Source organism: Neovison vison, chromosome 2 (assembly GCF_020171115.1).
Source record: "Neovison vison isolate M4711 chromosome 2, ASM_NN_V1, whole genome shotgun sequence".
Taxonomy (NCBI): Eukaryota; Metazoa; Chordata; class Mammalia; order Carnivora; family Mustelidae; genus Neogale; species Neogale vison.
The window spans coordinates 208,172,943-208,192,966 of NC_058092.1; the positions used below are offsets into that span (position 1 = coordinate 208,172,943).

The following is a 20,024-nucleotide window of genomic DNA, read 5'->3' on the forward strand; positions in this document are numbered from 1 at the left end:
TGTGGGATAAAGAACAACCTTGCCCCAAAAGAGGTCTGACTTTGCTTTCTGACTTCTGGTAGTTAATCTCTATAAACCGTTGGAATGTCATCCCAATGAGGTCTTTGTGCCAGATCAATAACGTGATTTGGGGGGGGGGTGGGCTCTGAGCCATCAAGACCTCAGCCTCCTAATGGACTGGAGAGTGAGGATCAACCATGGGAGCAATGGATAAAAATTTTGACAATACTTGGAACATACTGTCATACCTCAGTGCTGGGAACTAATGCATCCTGACTCCCTAGAGAGGTCAATAAAAGGCCCCATGCTTGGTTCTTCCCTAGAGCCCACGCTGGGCTTCTTCTCTTGGCTGATACTAATCTGTATCCTCTCCCTGTAATAAACCACAACCATGAGTACAACCATGAGTATAATAGCTTTCAATGAGTTCTTGGAGTCCTAGCAAATCACGAAACCCAAGGGTAGTTTTGAGAATCCCCTCACCTAATATTTGGTGTCAGAAGTGAGGGTGTTCCTTGTCTGAGGGGAGCATCTGCAACCTAGAGACCGACTGGGAAGCCCAGGCTTCAGGTGAAGGCACTAACCTCTGCCTCTGCCTCTAGACTTCCAGCCTCCTACCTCCAAGTCCTGGGCCCAAGCTGTGGCTGCCAGCCCAGCCGTCCCTCCCGCAGACCAGCTGCCCCCACAACCCAAGTCCTTCTGTCCTTCTGGCCTGCCCATTTCTCCTGCCTAATGGGGTTTTGTAGAATTTGGGAGTTATCCATAAGCTGACCCTTGTACTAACAGAGCCCTTAAGAGACTCTTGATAGAAACCAAAGACCTTCCTTCAGCTCCAAAAAGGTTTTTCCCTTGATTCCAACCCAAAAGTTTATGTACGTTTCTAGTTTGGCCAAATTTGTGGATGGCTTCCCACCCTTTCCCATTCTACATTCTTAGTCCTATGTTAGCTTTATGTCTCAGAAATGGTGAAATGTATATCAGTCCAATAAAATATGAAATAAGAAACAAAAAAAGGGAAGTGAGGGTATCCTCAGGGCTCCTGGGTGGCTCAGTTGGTTAAGCATGTGACTCTTGATTTCAGCTCAGGTCATGACCTCAGGGCTGTGAGACTGGGCCCCATGTTGGGCTCCACGTTCAGCAAGGAATCTGCTTGGGATTCTCTCTCATCCTCTCCTTCTGCCCTTCCCTCCCTCATTAAAAAAAAAAAAATCTTAAAAAAAAAAAGTGAGGGTGTTTTCTTATGGAGACTTTTCCTTCCAACTTCTTACTTTGGCAGTCATTCTTGCACAGGCATTCGTAAGGAGGATTCTGAGTTACTGGGGGTAGAGAGAGTCTTTAACTGGTCCCATGTCAATTTTCTCATGATAAGTTTTTGCTACTGCCATTTCTAGAGTGCAAACCTGAGAGTCAAACCAGGGAAAATGTACTGGTACAGTCCCAAAGCTAACAATGTGGTCAAGGACCAGGCAGGAAGCACTGAAGCAAACTGCACAGAATTAACACAAAGGGAAGGGGTGAACTGGATTTTGGCTTGTGGGTCAGAACACAGGGATTGATGGTCTTCGGGCTATACTAGACAGGAAGCTCCACGTCACACCCAGCAGTGCACTGGGCTCCCTGTCTCTTCCAGAGTAACTAACACCTGACCTGGAGACATGTCACCCTGAGCCAAAAGAGCCAATACCCACACCTGGCCAGGCAAATGATATCAAGAAGCAGGGATAAGGTAATGGGAGTCAGCAGTAAGATTACTGCAGTTCTTTCCAGATGCTTCTGATCCAAAAACCAAGGTCCACATTCAGAGTTTAGGAGGCTGGTCAGGAAGCCGTGGCTAGGGATCCAGAGTTAAGCTACCACTTGAGGGCCGGAGTCTGGAGGAGGCAAGTCCAAGGGCTTGTCAACAGGCTCGATCTCACTCCATCTCAGAAAGGACCTCCATCCTCCGAGCGTTCATCTGGATGCACGTGGCTCCCAAATCTACACCCCGAACTCCAAATTTCCAAATATCTGTTAAAAACTTCCCCCTAGAAGTCCTGCCCTTGCCCCGAAACTCAGTGTGGCAAACAATGGAATTCAACATCCCTTTCTCTCCCTTCATAAGCCACTGTCTCCACAAACACCACAGCCACTCTCCTGGTCACACAGGGGAGGCAGCAGGGAATCCCACCTCTCCGTGCTCCTCACACATACCACACGGGGTCCTGCCCCTTCGCTCTTCCAAACGCACGTCCACCCTGGCCCCCGTTCCTTGTTCCCACTGCGCTCACGGCCTCTAGCTGAAATTACAGGAAGGCTTTCCCAGGCCTCCGGACATGCACAACTGCCATCGGAGCTGCCATCAAAGAACACCGGCAGTGTGCCCGGCCGGGTGCTGAATCTTGGGGTGAAGGAGCTCACTGGACCCCAGCACCTCTACCGAGGTCCTTCCATGTCACAGATGAGGAAACTGACACTCGCCGAGGTTGAACGAGTCGCCCACATCACAAAGATGGTAAGTGGCGAAGCTGGGCCTTGACAGAGGGCTGTGTCACTGCGAAACTAGATCGTGTCTCACAGAACGAGGGAGGTGGAGCAAGGACAAGGAACGGGAGACGCGTCTGAAATGGGGGTGTCAAGGGGTCACGTAAGCAAAGAAGGTGCTGGGCAGTAATACAAACCTGGAGCTTCCAGTCTGGGCAACTGCTCAGCAACCTGTGGGCCTGCAGGGAGGGAAGGTGGCGGTGAAGCCAGGGAGCGAGGCATTGAGGAGGCAGACAGGGCAGCTCAGGGACAGACGCTGGCCCCAGTGATAAGGGAGAGAACTGGACGCTACCTGACATCAGCTGTCTGGGAGGAGGAAGCACGGAGGAGACACCTGCTGCCTCATATTTGGGCTCCGGGTCTGGGCTGGACGTGGCTGCCTGTCGAGGCGCATGGACTCCCAGGCTCTGGGACAAAACTGAAGACTGGGGCGGGGTGGGGGGGGCAGCGTGAGGAAGCAAGTTGCCATCCCGAGGCTCAGGTGCAGGGAGCTGAGAGGGCTGAGAAGAGGGCTGGGAACCACGCGGACACAGACAGGCGCCAGCAGGACGCTGGTCAGTGAGCAGTACGGTAAAAGGACAGGATCTCCAGCTGGAAGGTCCCATCTCTAGAGCCCCATCCTTCTTCAAGTTAACTGCAGCGTTAACTCATTCCAGCCTCTTTGGTACTCTTCCCTCTACCCAAACCCAGCTTGTGCCTTTCACCTAAACCGCCCTGGGATGTAATCTTGAATCTGTCCTTGGTGAATGGGATTCTGTTTGTGTCAGGTTAATTCCCAAAGTTCCCAAGGTCCCAGAGCATGTTGGAATTCAATACCATCTTGCCCAGGTCCTTCATACTTTACCTCGGAAAGCACGACAGTGGACTAGCAGCCCACGCCTGACTCTTCTCTTACAGTAAACAGACTTCTGTCCTCATCTGAAGCACCCAGAATTATGCTGCTTTTCCTTCCCTTCTCGCTATTTCTCACCACAGTTCCCACGGACTACTCAGTGCCCTGCACACAGATGATGCTAAATGAATGTTTGCCGACTTGGGAGTCAAGGATCTCCACTTACCAGGAGGAAAATAATCTAAGATCGATTTACTGTAGAGGTATGGATGACCAATAGCTCTCCCTTAATTCTTCAGTGTATTCGCATTTTAACACAAGATATTCCCTCACCCAAATTAGCTGTCAGAATTTATAAGATGTAGAATTATTTGGAGAAGAGAGAGCTTCCTAAAAGTGCTCAAATCACTGTAAGGTCCTGTAAATCCAAGCCCACAGATTGCCAGGGAAGGGGACAGTCAGTGCTGTGTGTTAATGCCACCCCACAACCAGGAGGGGGAGCTCCAGGACCCTCTCCTCCCACTCGCCCTGCTAATTCCCCCAGCGGAAGGGCCCTGCACTTGATTAAGGTCATTTTATTGAGCCATGGGCTGTAGGTACGGTCTTTTTCTTTCAATTATCCCTGAAGATTCTCTCTTCCCCAAACATCCTTGGGAGCTGGATCTTCTCAGGTAGGCCAGGAGAGGCTGGATGAAGCTAGCCTTAGGAAGAAATGCATTATGCTTTCACTCCTCGGCCTCACCTTTCCAGGAGGCTAGAGTGGCAGACTGCAGGGGGGCAAAGGCCGGTATGGGTTGAGGAACATAGGGCCAAGAAGCAACTTTCAGCCTATAGTGCTGGAGGCCACTTATGCCTTCCCTGAGACCAGGGAGAAAGCAGCTCTCCACAAGGCACGACATTACCAGAATGAGGCTCGTGCTTAAACCCTAGCCTGGCTTTGTCCTCAGGCATCTGCCTTGGCGCTAGTTCTAGGCAGCTGGGACAGAAGTCAGTTTCCAAGATGCCTGGCCACTTACCGGCCCCTTCCTTCAGATTTCCGTCTCATCACAATGTGGGGGAGGGATGCTCCCCACTGCACCCAGGAGTCTGTGTGCCTCACCTCCTTTTATCTTCAGTCCCAAGGAAGTGGTCTTCACCTCACTTCTTTTCTTCCTCCATTTCCTTTAAGATGGAAAGGAAAGTCCCCTTCCCTCTAGCAATAGCTCAGATGTGATCCCTGGACCTGCAGCATCTCAGCATGACCGGGAATTTGTCAGAAATACAGACCCTCAGACTCTACTTCAGACCTGTCAGTGGGAATAACCATAAATCCTAAAGCCCCAGCCTGGGGCCCAGCATCCTGGCCTTTCACTCCAGGTGATTCTGATGCAGCTCAGGTGTGAGAACCAGCGCCCTGTGGAGTGGATGGGGGATGGGGGGCCGGGGCTGCCCCACCCTCAGCTAGCTGTCCCTGGGAAACCTCAGTGTTTCTCAACTCCCAGAACACTTGGGGAGCTCTGGAAAACCCTCTCTAGAGAGGTCACAGTAATCACAGTCATAACCTACTAATAGCGGCTGACCTCTAACGGCTCATTCCATGCCGCTAGGCAGGTGCAACACCTTCACCCACTCCACGCTCACAGTAATGCTATGCGGCGGGTGCAACTATCAAGCCCTTTCTCGAGAGGACACCACTAGAGCCGGGACAGAGAATGTCCTGTCCACAGCTACACGGCCACAGATACGAACACAGATCTACCGGGTTCCGAAGTCCCAGGTCTCAACGCCACTCTCTAGACCCCCCGAACGGTGGAGCCGGATGGGAGATGGGCTGCAGATGGGCTTCTTCGTCGGGATCCTGGTGCTCCCAGGGTGCAGTGGCCTTGGGATGGCTCTTCTGATCCTGCTGCTTCAGCTGCCAGGTGGCTTCCCCAGACCTCAGCCCTGCCCCTCCCCTCTTTCTGGGAGCCAGGTCAGTCAAGCACCTGCATTTCTCAAGCTCCCCTGGCTTCTCCCTGCCTCCACCGCCCCAGCCATGCTTGGCCACTTACAGCCATCTCGGGATGGTCTCTGAGAAAACTAACCTCTAGCCCATCTCAGCACTCCCCTCCCATGCAGCCTCTGTCCTCAAGAATGTGGTCTGCAGGGCCACCGGGCTCTGTAATGAGGTTTCTCCTCATCTCCCTGGTCACCAGCTAACCAAGTGGGGCCCACTGCCTCGCCCCTGCCTGAAACAAGTGATCACGTGTTAGCTCAGGGCACAGCCCAGACGCAACAAGCTGCTGACTGCTCCAGGGACCTGGGGGAGACTCGGAGACAGCTGGTGAATGCACGCCCTCCCGAGCAGAAGCATGAGGGCCTCTCTCCCTCCCAAAGGGACTCTGAACCCCTCCCCTAGGCACCGGGGTCACACACCTGGCTTGCTCTCATGCTGCGGGGTTTCCTGAGGGCTTGTGGGGCCACTGCTCGGGATTTCCCTGTAGGAAGACGAGGCCCGGAGAGTCACCGCTCCCTTCCCTGTGCAGATTTTTGTAGGATCCATGTCTGAAAAGGAAAGATGCAAAAGAGAAACCTCAATCCATGGCTCTTGCAGGATTAAAGCAACAGTCAGTTAGCAACTCATGACAGCCAGGGAATGAGATGAACCTGCTTACAGCCACGCGAAGTCTTATGGTCAATGTGATGGTCAATGAGAATTAATTTGTGGGTGGAGGAGAGAGACGAATCCCATTTCCGGAGGTTTACCACGCATCATGAGGTTCAGGGAGAATGGAGGCAACAATAAGTTCTGTGTAAGTTATAATGATCAGCTGAAAACATTTCAAAATGAAAGCAGGTTAATTCCTTTCATTAGACGAGGCTTAGGTTGGTGAGTAGACTTCTGACCAATTAGTGAGGAACAATTCAAGAAAGAGTTGATGAGAGATTTCTCGAGCTTCCAGACCATCCTTCTTATGAAAGAGCAAGCTGGAAACATCAGTTGTTCCAGGGAAGAATCAAGTTGTTCTGAGGAAGAATCACCCTCCCTGCAGTTCTCCAGTGGAAAAAGGAAAAGAAAATCTTCTAACCACAAGGCAAGACCCTTAAAATGCCGACGGGATATGCTGCCTGGAGCGAAAGATCATGGGCGAGAGCTTCACATTCCAAACTTAATGAAGAAAATTCACACCAAAGAAAATGACAAGAAACACCCAATCCTTCAGTGAACAGTGTTCACTGTGCCCCCCACTGAGTCTTCTCTGGGCCCCGATCTTTCCTACAGTTCACAATGGCCTAAAAGCACCCTCGGGGGCATCTTTCTGAATTCCATTGAGAAGGACTTCAAAAAAGGACTCCAAAGATCTGGACGCTCATCCTCTAGAAAAACCAGGGATGAGGAGTCAAGAAACTGACGTAGATCACACAGTTCTAGAAGGCACAGGTTTCCTTCCATTCAGCTCAGCTGAACTGAATGCCACAGTACAGTTTTTCAAATTGCTCAGAGCACAGCCTGGATCTCTGACCTAGAATTGTCAAGACTGGGATTATGGGGTAAGACTTCAGGCGGGCGATGGGCAGGATGGAGGCGCAGATGTCCCCTCCTCCTCATTCCCACACCAGGACAGCGAGAGGTACGGCCTCCTCTCTCCTCCTTTCCAGTCCAGCAGCCTCTCCAGCAACTTGCACGGAATGACCACTGGTGTTACAGAGGAGAACACATCTGCCCCATCAGCACCTCTTCCCATCGAATGCAAAGCACAATAAGACAACGTACGGCAGGGCAGCCGGTGACTTGATGGGCATGTGACTTGTCCAACCCTACCAAAAGGACAAGTGACCGATATCACAAAAGCACTGGGAAAACGGATTCACGGTCCTTTCAGAAGGGAGAAGCTGCAAAATGACAGATCCAGCCTGTCCCAGGCTCCTGGAGGCCCAGCCAGATTGTCCCAAGGCCAGAGCGTGCCATTGGGGCAAAGTACCGCCGGGGCCTCACTTGTGCCATTCCACACAGAAGGAAGCCATGTGTCCAAGCCGGCACCTGACCAGCACCCTTGGTCAGAGAGCAATGGCAGGAAATGAACTCGGGGGCTGGAGAACACAGCAGAGCATCTAGGATTGGCATCTAAAGCACCTGCTTCAAGTTCAGCCCAACTCACAGGCTCCCTGTGTAGGTACATTAATTCTCAGGGAGACTGAAGTTTTAAATAAAGTACTGGGAGCTGAAAGCCCCCAGGGAGAGCCAGGTACTACGTGCACCTCCACGTATCACGTACCCCATGTACCAGAGCCCCGTGCCTCTGGACTGACCCTTCTCCTAAAGAGAGGATGAGCAAGGCATCTGCCAGTACTTCTCCAGACTTACTAGCTCCCAGGAGAAACACACACACACACACACACACACACACACACACATGCACGCACAATAAGAAAGGAAACCAGCTAAGGACGTGAGAGGGAAGAGCCCCTAAACATGCAAGAGTTAAGCCTCCAAGTCTTTGTTAGAAGGAAAGGAAGGAAAACCATGCAGGATCTGCTAATAATTAAAAAAAGAAAAAAGAAACCAACCCAAGGAGAGATACCTGGAGGGAATACCAGGCCTGAAGAGCTTTTCACTGTCTTCACAGGAATTATTTTAACAGCAGAAACAGAGCGCGCACGTAAAGGGTCGGCAGTTGCTGAAAACACAAAAGGGTAAATGGTGCATCCAGAAAGGACATTTGGGAAACACTCAGGCAGCTGAGGAACTGGGCAGGGACAACAGGAGGAAGTCGCCCACACGAGAAGAACAATGGGAAGAGCAGTAGATGTGGTCTTCTCAAACAGCCTGCCTTCTCTCTCTGGAGTCCCTGCCAAGATGGCAGAGCCCCTCCCCCGTCCCCCCCGTCCCCTATACACAGTTGGTCAGTGCTTGTCTGCACCTCCTGCCACACCAGGAACGTGCCAAGGCTCCAGACAAAGAGGTTTCCGACACGCCAATGTCCTAGCACACAGCAGAAGGGGAGAGCACTTAGGGTCCGAGGGGCCCCTGGGAGAATGCCGGGGTGTCTGTGCTGGAGGCAGGGCTGTGAGGAGGAGAGCTCCTGCTTGGGCCCCTGATGAGTGCAGGAGGAAAGGGAACATGCTGGTGAGCTGCCTCCCCGCCGTCACAGCTTCTGGGGTCCTTCCTGTGCCTGTTCTGACCACCATGGGCCCCTGTCCCTGAACAAATCAGAACCTCCATCAGTTGGGCAGCAGAGGGTCTTGCTTAAACCCAGGCTGTCCTGGACAGGAGGCTGCACACTCAAGACTCCGGGCAGCACCCACATCCGCAGCCCAGGATGCTGACCCCCAGGCAGGCCATCGGAGAGCTAGCAGAACAGCCCAGGACGTGGCCAGGGCAGCTGTCCTCATGTGCTGGGCTCCCCTGCTTCTCCCTCTGAAGTCTTCCCCAGCCCGCCCCCCCACCCCCAGATCCTGGAACCTCAGAGGTGGCACATCCCCAAACTCCTCTTCGTACCACGTGCACGGGAGCCTCCCCTCCCCCCGCCTCTCCAGTGGGAGCAAGCAGAGATGGAGCTCTGGCCCTAGGGTGCCAGGGTCACCCCAATGAGCCCACTCAGACATCTTCTGGCCCCATATCTATGTAATAACTGGGGGATAAGGGCTGCTGGGGAAGCAAGACCATCACTAGTGTGTCAGTATCACACTGGTGAGCCAGTCAGGGGACAGGAGGGGAGGCAGTCCCCTCAGCCACAGAGCGCTCACCTTCCAGTCCCTCACGCTGCTGCCTCGTAAGGCAGTCAGTCACACAGCACACGGCCACTGGTAACTAAGTAGGCAGTAACAAGCGTGCTGCACATACGGAGATACAAACCCGCTTGCATGGCCAGCCCACCGTCTGCTCCTTATGACCACGTGGGAGACTGGCTGGTGGGAGACTTCTGCTACCTCTCTCAGAGGAAGAAGCAAGAGGGCTGGTGCTACTCAGAGTCATCCAGCTCCTCGGGGAAGAGGCTGGAACTCAGCTGTCCTGGCCCATGGCTCAGTGACTTCCCCAGGCCACCACGATGACCTTCAGGTGACATGTGCTGCCTCCTTTCCCTATGAGGGTTGCATCTTACTGAGTGGAGAGTAGACGCCATGCCCACCTGCCGCCCTCTCCCACAGCCCTGAAGTCTGCTCCAGGGAGACCGTCAGCCACAGGGCCGGGGCTGATGGCGGCTGATGCCCTCTAACACCCCCTCAGTGTAACTTAGCCAAGATCGCCCAAGTCCTTGAGGACGTGTCCCATACTAGGAGTGGAGAAGGGGGGGTCGGGAAGGGAAGCAAGGAGGCAAGGGGCACACAGCAGCAGCTGGACACCTCCTGCCACAGAGGAACCGACCCCGAAACTACCTGGGCCCCCATCCCCCAGCTCCTGCCGGGCTCCGCACCTTCCCTTCCCAGCTGCCCCTGCCCCCGACTTCACACTTGGCCCTGTCTCAAGAGGAATACTTGGCTGAACCAGATGGAAGTTACAAAGGCCAAACAGGTCACATTCTGAAATTACTCTGTGAGAGATGGTGCTTTCTGACCTGACTGCCCAATAACAGGACCTTTGCCCCCTCTCTTTGAGACCATAAAATTTAGAAGCACGAGCAAGGATGGAATCAGTAAAACCCGGCATCTGAAGCAGGAATAAAACATCGCAGAACATCTCAGGTCCTCATTTTCTAGCTAAGGGGACGCACATGCATAAAGACAATGGACCTCCCGAGATGTCCATCCGTGAGCAGAACTGGGACACGAGCCCATACCTCATCACTCGGCCCAGGCTGCCCTGCAGAAGTGACATGGGAGCCCTGGCTACTTGGGCAGCCGTGCTGAGAGGCTGAGGAGGAGAGAGCACAAGGCACATGGGGCCTCAATGGTCATCTTACCTGTCACTCACTTCCCACTTAAATCTTTTGTCCTAAAATTTTTAAAAAACTGAAAACCGAGGACACACATGAAACTAATGCCACAGAAGTAACTGATTTCAGCACTCAGAGGTTCTTGCCTCTGGGTCAAGGCTGGGATCGGGTCACTATTTACAGCCACTGAAGATAAAATGCCAGGTAAGGGAGACTCCAGGCTGATAAAGGCCATTTGCACCAGGCGAAGTCCTCACTTGGTGTACTTCACCTGTTGTTATCCACATCCTGTGAATGAGGGACAGGTTTTACCATGTGACCTCACAGTGGGAAAGAGCGGCCTCGGACCCATGAGAGGCAAGAAAGTGCTCCCACTCTCAAGGTTGGCATGAGAGACAGGTCTCCGGTTCACAGCCCAGTGCAGCCAGTCACTGCTTGTACGGGGAGCGGCCCAGGCCCCACACACTCCGTGCCGTCTAGAACTGCTTCATAATAGCCAGCCGGGCTTCCTGCAAGTGCTTACCTTTGTCCTGCCCATTGCTGCCTGGCGCCAGCCCATTGACCACAGCTTTAGAAGCACCAACGTCACATTCTGAAAGAGAGACAAAGAGCACAAGGCTTGTGATCATCTCTCCCCAACATTTATTGAGTCCTGTGTGTGTGTGTGTGGCATGCTGGGGACAGGCTGGCTTTCTCAGGCCTGGAGAGGGCCCCCTTGGGCGCCATGGGAGAATTCTGAGAATGCTGTGTGGCCTGAACCAGAAGAGAACGCAAAAGCTGTTTGGGGATGGGAAGTATGTGGTAGGTGATGTAAATTCTCCTGCCTCCTTGCTATGGCTTCATTGCTGACATTTTTTAAAAATCTGCTTCATTCCCTCAGAATGGCATCTCCTGAATGACAAAGGCTTACCTACTCCCTGGAAGGCCGGCTCAGGTGCATCCCTGAGCTTCCAGAGTGGGAGCTGTCAGAGGACAGAGACCTCAGGCTCTCTGACACCCTCCTTCACCCCACCCACACCCCCCATCATCAGAGGCATGCTATCTGTCCCCTGAAATGTCTCTGGACATTGCACCTCGTCCCCCCCACCCACACTGCCTCCACTGAGGCTCTTCAGTTACTGTCCCAGAGATGACCTGGTTTCCCCCACCAGGCCCCCTGCCTCTGTTCTGTCCCTTCTCCACCCCCAGTCAGTTGGCCTCCAGACAGCACTTTCTAGCTCCGGATCCAACCATGGTCCTCCCTGGGTTACAAAGCCCCTGGGTGCAGGACTCAGGACAATGAAACAGAACAACGCAATAGGACCTTCTACAACAACTCTACTTTAAGTAGATGGTATTTTACCTCTATTTTGAGAATAAAAATATTGGGGTTTAGTTGGGAATTCAATCATGCATATCATTTCTATGAGGAAAAATGTATTCTGAGTTCTCCAAAATGTACAAATGATTGTTTGGAATACAATTTTTTAGTAAGTTGGATGACTTATATCTTCGCATACCTGGCTATATTTAAATGAACTGATCTCCCTGATAATTAAAAACAAGCAAACAAACAAGCCCCCCGGGGCCAGCAGCTACCTCAAGGACAAAGTCTGGGCAATTTATACGGGATTCTGGGTTCTTGTAACCATTGGTCCTACAGCCTTTTTCTGTTGCGTTTCCCTCCTCCCCTGCCTGCCAAACCCATCTCCTCACAACCCTGGAGCTTGTCCGATACTTCCAGACATTCAGGCTTGGTTCCTGCAAGACCCACGCCTGGAATGCCTCCTCCCCTTTTCTTACATTGGGGGAAATCCTGCGTCTCCTTGCGCCTTGCTTCCCGGGAATGTCACCTTCTCTAGGTCAACGGAGACCTTCCTGAGTCTGTGCAGCTGAAGGCACTGGGAGCAGCCTCGCCCCTCCTATGTGGCTTGGAGTGACCTCACCCCCATCCCCACCAGCCAAGAGCCAACCAAGCCACAAATACAATTACAACACCTATGGTTTCTCAAACATCTGTTTGCCTGGATCTGAGGATCCACGCTAACATTCCATAAGTAGCATCTCATTTTTATCCTTCAGACCCAGTCCCCTGGAGCTGTGAGACAGAAACTCCTATTTCACAGATAAGAAATTTGCAGCGTAGAGAGGACGCCAGGCCTGCCTAAGATCACTATGCTGGGGTCTGAATTCTGGTCTGCTCCATCTCCCAGGGCATCCTCTCGCCTCCAACAGGAAGAAGGATTTTCTTTATTTTTTAAATAAAAAATTGCGGGACGCCTGGGTGGCTCACTCATTGAGCGTCTGCCTTCGGCTTGGGTCATGATCCCGGGGTCCTGGATCAAGCCCCGTGTTGGGCTCCCTGCTCGGTGGGAAGCCTCTTTCTCCCTCTCCCACTCCCCCTGCTTCTGTTCCCTCTCTTGCTGTGTCTCTCTCCGTCAAAAAAATTAATAAAAAAACCCTTTTAAAATAAATAAATATATATATATATATATATATATATATATATATATTTAAAATTCAAAATGGCTCCTGTATAGTCTATAAATACAAACTAAACACCTTCTTTATGAAAGAGCTTATATATGATCTCCCCAAATGCTGGAGATCCTCTGGCTGAGACTAGGTTACCCACCTAGGCTCTCCTGTCAGCCTCTCTGACATGGCCCACATTGCCAGGCCCGCCCGGATACTCCTGGATCCAGACACGAGCAGGGCTACTACCCCTCCCGAAGAGCATCCTGGACCTCCCGACACTGGCCCCATAGGTTCTGTCCTGCTTGCTGCCCCATCCACCTCCAGATGAAGCCTAATTCTCCCAGATGTCAATATCTCCCTCGCACCTACATTCTTTGGATGGATGGAAGGAGGGTGTTGGCCAGAAATCCAAGTAAAAGAAATATCGCAGGTTCCATCACCCCATCTGCTCTTTCTGTCACTCTCTCTTCTCCCTGCATCTGCTGGAGTTCTTCTTCACTATCTCCTCTCTGGAACTGCAGGCCTTGCTTTGGGCACCCCCAACGCCAGCACTGGGGCAGCCTCTCAGCTGCTACCAGGCCCAGCCCCATGCACTTCTGTCCTTTCCTTGCTTTCTTTTCATGAAACATAGCAAAACTTGGAAGAAAATTTGCAAAATTGTGCCAGCACCTCCGATTCCGACCTCTGCAGCCCAGTGTGCTGGTGCAGCCTGGCTTTGCCTAAGCTCTACCACACACCGGCTGGTTATGCCAGGCAAATCCTCCTCCTCTCCGAGCCTCAGATGCCCCATGTACAGAATAGGATGAGGTAAACCATGCTCCCCTTTGCGGGTCTGCCAGAAGAATGCAGTGAAAGAACAAACCAAAGCCCCTTCCCTGGTGACTGGCAGTCCAGTCCAAACTTGGAATAAAATGAATGCTCAGGATCTTTGGGGTAAATACCCAGCAGTGCAATTGCAGGGTCATAGGGTAGCTCTATTTTTAACTTTCTAAGGAACCTTCACACTGTTTTCCAAAGTGGCTGCACCAACTTGCATTCCTACCAACAGTGTAGGAGGGCTCCCCTTTCTCCACAACCTCTCCAACTGCCTTGTTCATTTTTGCCATTCTAACTGATGTAAGGTGGTATCTCAATGTGGTTTTGATTTGATTTCCCCGATAGCTAATGATGATGAGCACTTTTTCATGCGTCTGTTAACCATTTGTATGTCTTCTTTGGAGAAGTGTGGATATTTACCCCAAAGATACAGATGTAGTGAAAAGGGGCACATGCACCCCAATGTTCATAGCAGCAATGTCCACAATAGCCAAACTGTGGAAGGCACCAAGATGCCCTTCAAAAGATGAATGGAAGAAGATTGGTCCATAATAATAATAATGGGGTATTACTCAGCCATCAGAAAGGATGAATACCCACCATTTGCATCAACATGGATGGGACTGGAGGAGATTATGCCCAGTGAAATAAGTCACACAGAGAAAGATCCATGGTTTCACTTACTTGTGGAACATAAGGAATAGCATGCAGGACATTAGGAGAAGGAAGGGGAAAATAAAGAGCAGGGGAATCAGAGGGGAAAATGAACCATTAAGAGCCTATGGATGGAGGGTTTTAGAGGGGAAGGGGGTGGGGGGATGGGTGAGCCCAGTGATGGGTATTAAGAAGCACAGATCGCATGGAGCACTGGGTATTATACACAAACAATGAATCATAGAACACTACATAAAAACTAGTGATGTACTGTATGGTGACTAGCACAATTTAAAAAATTACATAAATAAATAAATAAAGCATCATTTTCATACCTCTCATTCCACCAAAGGTTATCACAAATGTTTTCTACATAGCTGCTTTCTTCCTAATGATCACTTTTAATAGTAGCACAATATTCTACCAAGTAAATACACATAATGAACTACTCATTCCCCACTTTCATGTAGGTGATGTTTTTGTTTCCTCTGTATTAAGAGGGGAATTCCCAAGAGTTGGATTATCAGGTCAGAGGGTCTGGATTTTTTGGACTCTTTCTATAAAATGCCCTCCTAGCACCCCGCCTGAGAGTGAACCTGGGAGAAGTTCCCCAGGCCTGGCCACACCCTACCCTCCTGCCATGCCCTCCCATCTTCCTCCTGCACTTAGGCCGGGAGCCACAATGCCTGCTTAGGCTCATCCTGGTAGAAGACCCAGAAACTTTAGCTGTAGGGCAGAGGTTTTAAATTTTTTTTTTAAATTTTATTTATTTATTTGTCAGAGAGAGAGAGAGAGGGATAGAGAGTGAGCACAGGCAGACAGAATGGCAGGCAGAGGCAGAGGGAGAAGCAGACTCCCCGCTGAGCAAGGAGCCCGATGCGGGACTCGATCCCAGGACGCTGGGACCATGACCTGAGCCGAAGGCAGCTGCCCAACCAACTGAGCCACCCAGGCGTCCCCAGAGGTTTTAAATTAAAAAAAAAAAAAAAAGAAAGAAAGAAAGAAAAAGAAAAGAAAAAAAAAAGGTACTTCCCAGCCTGTTTTAAATGACCACAAAACCAAAAAGCCAAGCAAACAAAAAGAAAAATGAATTACAAAGCAGGAGCTCCTGGCAGTACCCAAGTCTACTTGAAGGGAGGAAAAGGTGTATTTCTTCTTCACGTGCATCGGAAGGGCTCAGAACAAGCCAAGTCCCCCTCCTTGCAAGGAGGAGATGTGAGCTGATAACCTAGGACGGAACACTGGCCACACGTTGGGCATTGCACATGGGAGGTAAGTTGTCACTTATTCCTCAAGGAGTCCCAGTGAGCTGGTGTTTTCATGCTGTTTCACAGAGGAGGAGCCCCTGCAGGCCAGAGGCCACACAGCTGGTCTGGGAGGAAGCCAACTTGAGGCCCTGCGCTGTTCCACCTGGAGCCCGCCTCAGTCCTAAGCACATACCGTCCTGCACAATTTAGGATTTGGCTAAGAGGACACTGTATGTTGTACATGGAAAGGATTGTTTTTAATCTGCAGAGATCTCTAATGATACTCCAAACGTAATACAGAATTAGGAGATCCCTGAATGAGCTGCTACTTGGTCGCCTGTCCCATACCCCACAGCCTGCAGGCCTCGGGAGGCTCCAGGGCACACACAGAGCCAAGGTGGGCCTTAATCTCTAGATGGAAACTTCTCTGCCTTGAATTCTGGGCTGGACAGCTGACAGCTCTTGGCTGCATAATGAGTAGGGACCTATTCACTTCTCTGACCTCATTAGCCCACGCTTTCTACCCTAGCTCTAAACTAAAAATACGCAAAACTGGTCATTTCTTTCTATCTTGATTTTTTACTACCAAAGGCATAGCAAGAATATGAACAACAGCTCATCCAGCACCGATGGAAGGAGTGTTAGATTAGCTCGCACCCTGGGGCAATTACGGTCAATTTGTTTCCTTCTGCAGCCGTCACCAGGATTAAACAACGCCACTGAGGTGTGTGTACACATATGTCAACATTTATCACCCAGGATACTGAAAATATCTGCAGTTCAAGGTATGTCATTTCTATCTCAATAAAGTTGTTTAAAAAGAGAAAAGGGGAGATATTATAAAGATTAGGATATGGTGCATGTTAAGCTTAGTGCTTAACACATAGTAGGCACTCATTAAATCATTCATAATGAAGGCGATAGTAGCAATGACAACTTACGACAGGGCTTTGGCGCTTGCTTGCCCAGGTCTTAAAAAATAAAAAATGAAATGCAACTGGGGCCTTAAGAAAAAGTGGGAAATCTGGGTAAACTACCCAGTCTTGTAGACCGGTCCAGAAGAGAAAGACATGATTTTAAATGGCTTACCAGAGCTCATGGTGGTAACAGGACAAGTCTTCTGCTACTGGGGCTCCGAAATGCTCTGCAGGAAAACAGACAACACAACACAGCTGATGAATGGCAGCTTCACAGGAAGTCCCCCCACCGTGTGCATGAAAAATGCAGACACCACACATAACCAGGAGTCACCTGGCCAGGCTCCTACTTCTTGGTTGGCTGCCTATAAACATGACCCTGACTTTGGGCACAGCACTCAACCTCCTTGGCCTCAATTTTGACACCTGTACTTGGTTTAGATACTAAGCAAGATCTCTTCCACTTCTAAGATTCTATTAAAAACCTTAAGTTCCATGAGTCCACATAGGTCAAGGAGAGGGTAAAGGCAAGAGAGAACCAAACTGTAAGAGAAAGAGGTAAAAATCACAACACAAAATGATTATCAGAGGATAATAAGTTTATATACATATAATTATACAAATGGAAATGTTCTAGATGCTTTAAATACATTCATTTGATCCTCCCAATGGCCCTACAGAGTAAAGCACTGACACTGTGTATTAATTTACATGGATAAGCAGACCGAGGTACAGAGGCAGGCACAGCTTGGTATAGGGACCCAGACAGACAGACTCGAAGGCCCAGGCCATCAGGTTCTGCATCCTACTGGCCTGAGGGGGTGAGGGGGGAAGGCACTCTCTTGATTCACAAAGACCACCCCCTCATTTAGTATGGTCTTATCCCAAGTCTGCAGGAACCACTGATCTGCTTTCTCTCACCAGAGTCTAACCCTGCCCCTAGAACGTTACCCCAGGCAGCACGGCGTCTGTACGTTCTCACACCTGACTTCTCTCACTTAGCACACCACCACCTATCAGTTGGCCGTTGTGTGGGGTCTACTTCTGGACTTTATTCTGCTCCATGGGTTCTGACTTGAACCCATTTAACTCACTGTCTTGATTACTCCAGTTTTAGACTAAGCCTCGAAATCAGGTAGTGTGAGTCTCCCAACTTTGTTCTTATTCAAAAATCATTTTTGGCTCTTCTAGATCCTTTGCATTCTCACAAAGTTGAGAACCCTACCCACTTCTACCAAAAATGAAACAAAAAGCGTGCTGGACTTTTGACTGGGATCGTGTTGAATCTATACATCAATCTGGAGGGAAATTAACATTTTACCAATATTGGATTTTCTAATTTCAAAGAATAGACCCTCTGTCCCCTTACATAGGTCTTTCATTTCTCTCCACAATATTCTGTAGTTTCCAAAACACTGGTCTTGCAATATTTTAAATAGAAAGGCCTAAGTGAACATACTGGAAAGACAATCTGAAAAACAAGATTTCAGGATATGTAGAACCTTGCTATTTAAAGTGTGGTCCAGAGACCAGCAACACTGGCATCATCTGCATGCTTACTAAGAGAGCAGAAACTCAGACTCAACCTATGGGGACTGAATCTGAATCTGCATTTTAACAAGATCTCCAGCTGGTTTCTCTGCACTCAAAAATGTGGGAAATAAATAAAATAAAATAAAATGTGAGAAGCAATAAGGGAGAGGAAATCAACTCCCTAGTTCATGAATTATGCCATAAGAAGGCCCAGGTATTGGGGCACCTGGGTGGCTCAGTGGGTTAAGCCTCTGCCTTCAGCTCAGGTCATGAACTCAGGGTCCTGGGATCGAGCCCCACATCGGGTTCTCTGCTCAGCAGGGAGCCTACTTCCCCCTCTCTCTCTGCCTGCCTCTCTGCCTACTTGTGATCTGTCAATTAAATAAATAAAATCTTTAAAAAAAAAAAAAAAAAAGAAGGCCCAGGTATGGTCTGAGGATCTACATAAGGAGACATGCGTTAGTTTCCTTTTCAACACACTGAAGCCAGGCACTGGCTTCCTCCATGGGTGGCTGCCTTGCTCACTGTCCTTGGAACAGAATAGAATGCTACGGGCAAGAAAGAAATCATTCCAAGTCCTCTGCTGCCCAAATCAGCAGTAGCTTGTCTCCATCAAATACACCTGAGACTACCCGTGACCTTCAACAGCCCCTGACCTGTGGAAACATTTGTTCTTTCAGTGAAGGAACACAATCTGCTGTATTCTGTATGCCCTCATAGCTTCCAATCCTGGTTTTAGGGCACCCCAATTTGGCTTCAGGACCAAAAGGGCTGTTACGATAGCATCCAAACATTTTTATTTTTAAAAACAATTTTAATAGTTTCATTAAGGTTTTCTTCAACTTTAAACTGATTAAAAAAGGGCTTTTGATTCAAGCATGAATCTATCTTAATAAAACGTGAATTTTCTTTCTTTACAATTCTTTCTAACCTCTATCTGCAGAAGTAGCATTTACATATGGTTGCAAACGTAAATGTCTGGCCAGCTTTGTGTTTTACTTTTTAAATTAAAGATTTCATGCACATCTTTCTGGATTTTTACCCAGTCATCATATCCATTATTTTAATGGCTATATAATATTTTATTGCATTAACCCTCCATAATTCATTTACAACTTCCCTCTGGACAGTTCCGTTTAATTCATCTTCATTTAAAAAATAAGTACATAGCCCAAACACATTCTTAGGCTAGGAAAGAGATGAATGGAAATGTCCTACGAACCAAACAAAAAAGATGCCTCAACTCACACATGATGAATATCACCATCATACTTGGGTAGCCCTTTGTGCATGTAGTATTTTTCAATGTAGACACTAGTAATTTCTAAGTGTCAGCCCCACTCTTGCTTGCAAAGTGATCTAATGTACATCTGGTCAGGGAGAGTATCCCACATACCACCACTTGGCCACAAGTGCCCAGCAGCCAACAGTAGAGGTCAGCTGCAGCACTCTCTGGGAGGGCCCCCATGCCAGGTGTTAACCAGTTAGTGCCTGGATTGTAAGATGGAAGGAGGCTGGACCCAGAGTGCTAGGACACTCTTTTAATAAAGGACTAGCTTGACAATAAAGAGTAACACCCACCCCACGCCGGTAAGCTAGCACCGCTCTGGAACCAGACTTTCTGGGTCATGGGTTCTGTGGCATGCTCTCATTTGGTGACTGAATCAGCAGCGGGTAACACAAAGGAGGAGTGGACGATTTAGAATAAAATAAGATCTCCAGCAAGAGCGGCAGTGGTGGCTGTGCCAAGGAGGGAGTCTGGTGTCCAGTCCTCACCAGTGGAGGTACAGACTATCCCAACTCCCGCGGGACCTGATTTCAGCTCTCATTCCACCTAACTCGGGCTCCTTGATTTCCTGCCTCTGTTTGGAGGGCAATCCTCCAACCTCCCACAAATTCGGAACTACCCAAGCTTTTACCAATAAACCCCATTTCCATTTGAGTTCCCAAGAGGCAGTTTCCAGTCATTTGCAACCCAAGAATCTTGACTGGCACCAGGTTGGGGGAGGAAGGAGTCCCAGATGTTTCATTCCAAGAGAAGAATCTTCATTCCTCTCTCCTCCTGAAGTGAGGCCATCCAGATCTGAATCTCAAGGGGGCTCAGCAAAGGGTTTTCTCTCTACAACCTCAAGAGCTCAGAGTCAGGGCGGCGAGGCTGGGATTGGGAAGCTGCACAAAGAGAGTCTGACCGCATGCTGTAAGCCTTGAAAGTCGT

The 20,024-nt window shown here is 49.7% G+C and overlaps 1 protein-coding gene across 50 annotated transcripts in view; it reads right to left on the reverse strand.

The window, feature by feature from the left end:
• SORBS1 (sorbin and SH3 domain containing 1) overlaps window positions 1-20,024 on the reverse strand; it is a 227,514-nt gene that overhangs the window by 102,109 nt on the left and 105,381 nt on the right. For 40 of the 50 annotated variants that reach the window (XM_044240147.1, XM_044240191.1, XM_044240189.1 and 37 more), the window contains 4 exons: window positions 16,449-16,503; window positions 10,709-10,777; window positions 7,894-7,989; window positions 5,747-5,875 (listed from right to left, as the gene is read on the reverse strand). In XM_044240147.1, the coding sequence (XP_044096082.1) occupies window positions 5,747-5,875; window positions 7,894-7,989; window positions 10,709-10,777; window positions 16,449-16,458 (304 nt within the window). In that variant the 5' untranslated portion in view covers window positions 16,459-16,503. The remainder of the gene's footprint in view (window positions 1-5,746; window positions 5,876-7,893; window positions 7,990-10,708; window positions 10,778-16,448; window positions 16,504-20,024) is intronic. The other 10 variants (XM_044240197.1, XM_044240168.1, XM_044240162.1 and 7 more) reach the window with 1 other exon arrangement.